At 48.3% G+C, this 7,088-nt stretch overlaps 1 protein-coding gene across 1 annotated transcript; it reads left to right on the top strand.

The window, feature by feature from the left end:
- Positions 1-1,526: 1,526 nt before the first annotated feature.
- Positions 1,527-3,190, top strand: LOC111874766 (the record flags this gene model as incomplete). The annotated part of the gene is made up of 2 exons (XM_023870539.1): positions 1,527-2,174; positions 3,026-3,190. Coding segments are annotated over exons 1-2 (813 nt in total), but the record flags the coding sequence as incomplete, so codon positions are not given.
- Between the last annotated feature and the right edge of the window lie 3,898 nt (positions 3,191-7,088).

The raw sequence follows: 7,088 nt of genomic DNA on the forward strand, positions 1-7,088 counted from the left end.
ACAAATAATTGAATTATTGTGCATCGTGTGGTTTACTGCTACAACATGGACATGGAAAAAGTGATGGAACGTCTGTTGTTCGCCCAGGAGCAAATGGCGGCCAGACAGAAAGCCGATAGGGAGGAAGCGAGGAGGAAAGAGTAGGAAGAAAGGAGGAAAGAGAAGGAAGAGATGGAGGAAAATAGGAAGAAAGACAAAGAAGATTTCCTGGCCAAATTAGGCTCCAATCAAGAAAAGGCGGAAATCGGCCTCAACGAATTACTGGCCAGATTGGAGGACGTCAGACAGACCGACCGAAGAGAACTGAAGGAGATGATGGACGTCAACCAAGCCAGGACAGACGAAAAGCTTCAGGTGCTTACAAAGAGAACGGGAAAAACACAACGGGAACTGCAGTCAGTGGAAGTGTGCCTCTGCGCGAGGACAGATAAACTCCAGGAAGAACTAACGAAAACCTGTGCAGCAATTGAGGAAACCAAACGCGAATTACAGGCCCGTGTGGAAATAGGACAGACGAGGACCGAGCGGGACATCACGGTCAGCGCGAGCACAGCTCAGCCACCGATATTCAACGGGAATTCAACGTGGAGCGTGTTCCGGCGACAATTCGAGACGTTGGCAGAACACAACCAATGGTCGGACCGGGAACAATCGACATACCTAATTACTGCCCTGAAGGTTCGGGCGGCAGAAATACTACCCGGCATTCCGAAAAATACGACTTATGAGGAAACACTTCAGGCTCTAGATGACCGTTTTCGGGACCAACAATTTGCAGCTGCTTACCACTACCAGTTAAGAACAAGGACGCAGAAACCTGGAGAATTCCTGCAAGATTTTGCAACGGCCATTGAACTGCTTGCCCTTCGTGCCTACCCCAATCTACCTGCAATCCACATTGGAAGTGAGGCAGGAAAAGCGTTCGTATACGGCATACGAGATGCCGATATTAAGATCCAGCTGCTGCTGGGAGGGGAGAAGACGGTAATCGAGACCCTCCGACAAGCGATAGAGCTGCAGGCGGTGCTGGTAGCAGCCAGGCCTCACGGAGATAGCACCAAATTCCGATCGTCCCCCACCCAACGAGGAGATGACAATAGACAGCACCAGGACCGAAAAGAAGGACCTCCAAGAAATAAACGGGAATCACCGGGGAAATCAGAATGGCGACCCAGAAACAACAGGGAAACAAGCTGGAGAAAGGACCAACCGTCGGGAAACGAGCGACGGCCGGCGGAGATGGGCGAACGCCGGCATATGCGTTAAGGCCCCCACACTACGCACTCACCGACATGACGGAGAAAGCCAACACCAGTCTGGTCACCCAGGGATGGGTCGGTGATAAGCCGTGTCAGGTGACAGTGGATACTGGAGCATACGTCACGGTGGTAAGACCGGATATCGCCGCCGGATGGCCTGAAAGACAGCCAAATCCAGATTTCTCGCTACAGACCGTGTCTGGAGGATCCCTGCCCATACTGAAAGAAGTTCTGTTGACCCTTACCCTAGGGCGCCAACCTATTACGATGTGGGTTTTCGTCGCGAATATCACCGATGAGCTCATCCTGGGACTGGACATACTACGCGCCTATGATGCTTCAATGGATGTAGGGCGCCAAACACTTCGTCTGGCGGAAGTAGTATCGCTATGGAGTCCTGCGGCAGGACCCCGTCCTTCTAACTTAGTAGTGGCAAAAGACCATGTGATACCAGCACGGAGCGAGGGAATAGTGATGGCTAAAATGAAGAATCATCTGGGAGTAGAGAACGGTTTAGTAGAACCAAGCCCCCAGGCCCACCCTCCTGAAGGAATTTACGTGGCCAGGACCCTAGTTCAGAACTGTCAAGAAGTACCAGTGAGGGTCATGAATGTTACCCACAAGGACCTAAAGCTAAGGAGACGATCCCCTCTGGCGCACTGTGAGCCAGTAACACTCGTGGCTTTGCCCGAAGTGGGGCAGCCCCCAGCACCAGGTCTAACACCGAAATTAGCGGACGTGACCACAGCCGCCAAGCCACACCTAAGCCCCGGAGAATTTCAAGAGTTAGAGGATCTCGTGTCCGAGTACGCGGATATCTTCGCACAAGACAACGAAGATTATGGAAGAACAAACAGAGTTTATCACCGCATAGACACGGGAGAAGCCCGACCAATTCGACAGCCACCGAGGAGAGTACCCCTGGCAAAACAAGCAGAAGTGAAGGAAATGCTTGACAACATGCGAGGACAGGGTGTTATAGAAGAATCGGACAGCCCTTGGTCGTCCCCGGTCGTTTTGGTCAGGAAAAAGAATGGGGAGCTCCGTTTCTGTGTGGACTACAGAAAGCTGAACGACGTCACCAAGAAGGATTGCTTTCCGCTACCCCGCATTGACGACACCCTGGACACGCTGGCCGGAGCCAAATGGTTTTCAACTCTCGATTTAAAGAGTGGCTATTGGCAAGTCGACGTACACCCAGACGACAAAGAGAAAACAGCGTTTTCGACAGGACAAGGGCTATGGCAGTTCACAGTCATGCCCTTTGGACTCTGCAACGCCCCGGCAACCTTCGAAAGGTTAATGGAGACAGTCCTACAAGGGCTTACGTACGATTCATGTCTTGTGTATTTGGATGACATGATCGTAATAGGCCGCACATTCCAAGAGCACATGCTCAACTTACGGAAAGTGTTCGAGAGGTTCAGGGAAGCCCGTCTAAAACTTAACCCGGAAAAGTGTAAACTCCTGCAGGAAGAGGTCCGGTACCTCGGGCATATTGTGTCACCAGGAGGGGTATCCACCGACCCGGAGAAATTGAAAGCGGTGCGAGAATGGCCGACCCCGAAGGATAAACATGAAGTTAGAAGCTTTCTGGGACTATGCGCGTATTACAGGCGATTTATTTCAGGGTTTTCCAACATTGCGAAACCACTAACTAGACTAACGGAAGAGAAACAAACCTTCCAGTGGACCTCAGAAGTGGAGGCCGTTTTCAAACACTAAAGGGTGCCCTATGAACTGCCCCTTTTCTTGCCTACCCACAGCCAGGAGAGAAATTCATTGTGGACACAGATGCAAGTAATGTCGGAATTGGAGGAGTTCTCTCTCAAATCCAGGACGGAAAAGAGCGTGTCATAGCTTACTTCAGCAAGACGCTAAACAAAGCAGAGAGAAACTACTGTGTCACCCGTCGAGAACTACTTGCCATAGTGAGGACACTGGAACATTTCCACAAGTACCTCTACGGACAACAGTTCCATCTGCGAACGGACCACTCTGCGCTTACCTGGCTTATGAGTTTCAAGAAGTTAGAAGGACAAACCGCGCGCTGGATACAACGTCTACAGGAATACAACTTTATTTCGGAGCATCGGCAGGGCCGGAGACATAACAATGCCTACGCCATTTCTAGACGACCCTGCCAAGAGGAATGTGCGCATTCTCACAAAGTTGAGACGCGGGCAGGGGTAAAGCAAATATGCGTTATTGGAACCCCACCGGCAGCCGGCTGGGACCCGGTTACCCTAAGAGAGGAACAGCTAAAAGACCCAGACATAGGGTCTATTCTACGGGAAGTAGAAAACGGCCAACGACCGAAATGGCAGGATATCGCGGATCGGAGTCCCACGTACAAAAGCAACTGGGCCCAGTGGAAATCGCTCGCTGTGAGAAACGGCGTACCAGAGCGTGACTGGGAATCCGCCACCGGAAAACGTCAAGTAGCCCAGATAATTATTCCTCGGAGCAGGGTGAAGGACGTTCTGAGCGAACTTCTCGGTGGACCGTCAGGAGGTCACTTCGGTGTCAACAAAACTCTGAATAAGGTTCGACAGAGATTCTACTGGCTCCAAGCAAGAACCGATGTTGAGAAATGGTGTCGACAGTGTGACACATGTGCAGCCAGTCGGGGACCGCGGACCAGGAATCGTGGGCAAATGCACCAGTATAATGTCGGTGCTCCCTTCGAGAGAGTAGCCATTGATATCGCAGGGCCCTTCCCACGAAGCGACCAAGGAAACCGATACTTACTGATCGCTATGGACTACTTCACCAAGTGGCCGGAAGTGTACGCCATCCCGAATCAGGAGGCTTCAACAATAGCGGAAGTTCTGGTTGCCAACTTCTTCTGCCGCTTCGGCATACCTCGAGAGTTGCACAGTGACCAAGGCCGTAACTTCGAGTCTCATCTACTGAAAGAAGTTTTGCAACGCCTGGGAGTGAGCAAGACGCGCACCACACCCTTGCACCCACAGTCGGATGGCATGGTGGAACGCTACGTCAAGACCATCGAGGAGCACTTGCGGAAGGTCGTCTCATCGCACCAAAGGGACTGGGATGAGAGGTTACCCCTCTTTCTCCTAGCTTACAGGGTGTCCACTCACGACACTACGAGCCTGGCCCCTGCTGGCCCAGTATTCGGACGAGAACTAGGACTACCTTGCGACCTGCTCTTTGGAGTACCGCCAAATAACAACCCACCACCGATTATGCAGCAGAGTTAGTGGATCATCTGCACGACATCCACAATTATTCCCGGAAAAACCTGAAGCTCGCAGTGACCGGATAAAAACTCGGTACGATAAACTGGCCAACTCCGCAGGTTACGACGAAGGCGACAGAGTCTGGCTCTATCGCCCAACCCGCAGAAAGGGGAAATCGCCGAAACTACAAGCATCATGGGAAGGTCATTACAAAGTAGACCCGGATAAATGATGTGGTTTACCGAATCCAGAGGACCCTTAGGTCGAGGATGTTGGTTGTACACCTCGACCGGCTCGCACCTTATCATGGAGCTGCTCGAGACGAGCAACCATAAAAAGGGGGAAGATGTAGCGGTTGGAGAGCAGAGCAACGGGGAGAAGAGAAACAGTAGGACACAAAGGAGATACTGCAAGAACAGCCTCCAAAGAAAAGGAACGGGGGAAGCACCGTTAGGCTATTCGGGACGCACATTCTTAAGGAGGGAGCAGTGTGACATGTTGCGCAACGGAGGACCCCTACCTCCTCAGCGGCACGTGGCGGTAACGTAGCCCTCACTCCCCCCTCCGCGGTGACGTAAGATGGCGCGAGGTAACAGCGTTGCTAGGCTATACGCAAACACGGTGACGCGGCACCGCTTCCTACTGTGACGTGGCGGGCAACAGGTAACAGCGTGGCTACGTAACAGGCCCACACAGCTCCTATATAAGAGAGTTGCGCTGCCTGAATTGTGAGTTGTAACGTAGCAGTCGCCGAGTCGAGTTTACATATATCAGCAGTCGCCGAGTTCAGTGGTAGTCGAGCGAGTGTGTCATCAACGAGTTCTCAGTTCGCAAGTTACGAGCTACAGACGCGTGTGCGAGAATCAGTGATAGTTCGTGATAACCAGTTATATTTGAAGTGTGTAATTCAGGGAGATTTGTATAGCTCCCGCGTTATTAGTACGTGCAGACTTTGGTTGTAGGGTTTGTAAAGTGTGGAAACCCGACACATTGTGATAATTAATTGTAGCCGTGATTTGTAGGTTGTTAAATAAACCAATTAACCATCTCTACGGCGTCTTGAGTAACGAAACACGTTACAATATTTAAGCATCCTGTTGCACTATATGATATATGATATAAATTCCGTCCTAAGTGCAAACAATATATTATACGTCTTTGATCTTGCTCTCCTCTACACTACATGTTTCGGCCACAAACGGCCATCATCAGGTGTATACACTCACGTAGCTGTTACACTGCACTTAGTTTAAAATTTAACACTTACAAACACGGGTCTTCCCGATTGTTCTCTTCGTCGTTATTACCAAAATCTAGTTCGCTGACAGCTGTAAGCTCTATACATTATCTTTGCTATCCACACACGTCAATTTTGATTTCCCTCAATTAGCACTTATAAAATCTTCAGTTCTAACGTTAAAATCCTTTCAAATTTTTCTCTAAATTTTAAAATTTAAGATTTAAAATTGTCAGGGTTACTCGCCCTACGTCTATAGTGCTGCAGCGGCTACTTATTGTTTCCAGCACTGTACAGGTGTTATCTGTAATATACAAATATTCGTATTACTATCTTTATGTTTTATATACTCAGACAAAAACCACAATTAGCTAAATACAATAAAATTGGCATATACCAAATGAAATATGTAGATTGTCCATTGAAATACACTGGACAAACAGGAAGAACATTTAACATCAGATATAAAGAACATATACATGATATTAGAAATAATAATAGCAATTCCGGGTACTCAACTCACATACTAAATACAGGACATGCATATGGAACAATAACAGAGGTAATGGAAGTTGTAACAACGGGAAAGAAAGGCAGACATTTGAATACATTAGAGAAATACCATATATATAAAATTAGTAAGAAAGGCCTACACATGAATGACACACATACAAACACACAATCCCATATTTCAAACAATACAGGAAATCCATACAGACTAACGGTACCTCCCTCTCCCCAGTACCCATTCCCCCCTACACTCACCAACATAAAACACAGCACACAATACAGCAGACAGCTCAAGTAGTAAAGATATGCAGAGGCACACACACATGGGACTACACAGAGCAACTACAAATAAAAGTAAAAACACATAAGAAAACATTACGTACATAATAGAGTAATACAAATATTTGTATATTACAGATAACACCTGTACAGTGCTGGAAACAAAAAGTAGCCACTGCAGCACTATAGACGTAGGGCGAGTAACTCTGACAATTTTAAATTTTAAAATTTAGAGAAAAATTTTAGAGCTGGAAATTTGTGTCGAGCAGTCGATGAACTCTCAGTGCCATACCTGTTATAATAATCGGTGTTTTGGTGTTTTAATATTCATATTTTGTGGCATCCTGCTGTGTAAATCACTGGATACTATTATATTCCTGTTGACACAATACTATTTCCAGTAGGTGGAGTCACTCTCCATGACAACATGTTTCGGCACACATTTGCCATCTTCAGGTCTAAACAATTTTTTAAATTTGCTTGGTGGGGGGTGGAGTCCAGATGGGTCCACTCAGCATGGCGGCCACCGACTAGCCTATTCTAGCCTGCCCCGTGTGATGATGGAGAATTTGGTGGAATAAAGATTGGCAGGGGAAATCG

The sequence above is a fragment of the Cryptotermes secundus genome, unplaced genomic scaffold, assembly GCF_002891405.2.
Source record: "Cryptotermes secundus unplaced genomic scaffold, Csec_1.0 scaffold951, whole genome shotgun sequence".
Lineage (NCBI taxonomy): Eukaryota > Metazoa > Arthropoda > Insecta > Blattodea > Kalotermitidae > Cryptotermes > Cryptotermes secundus.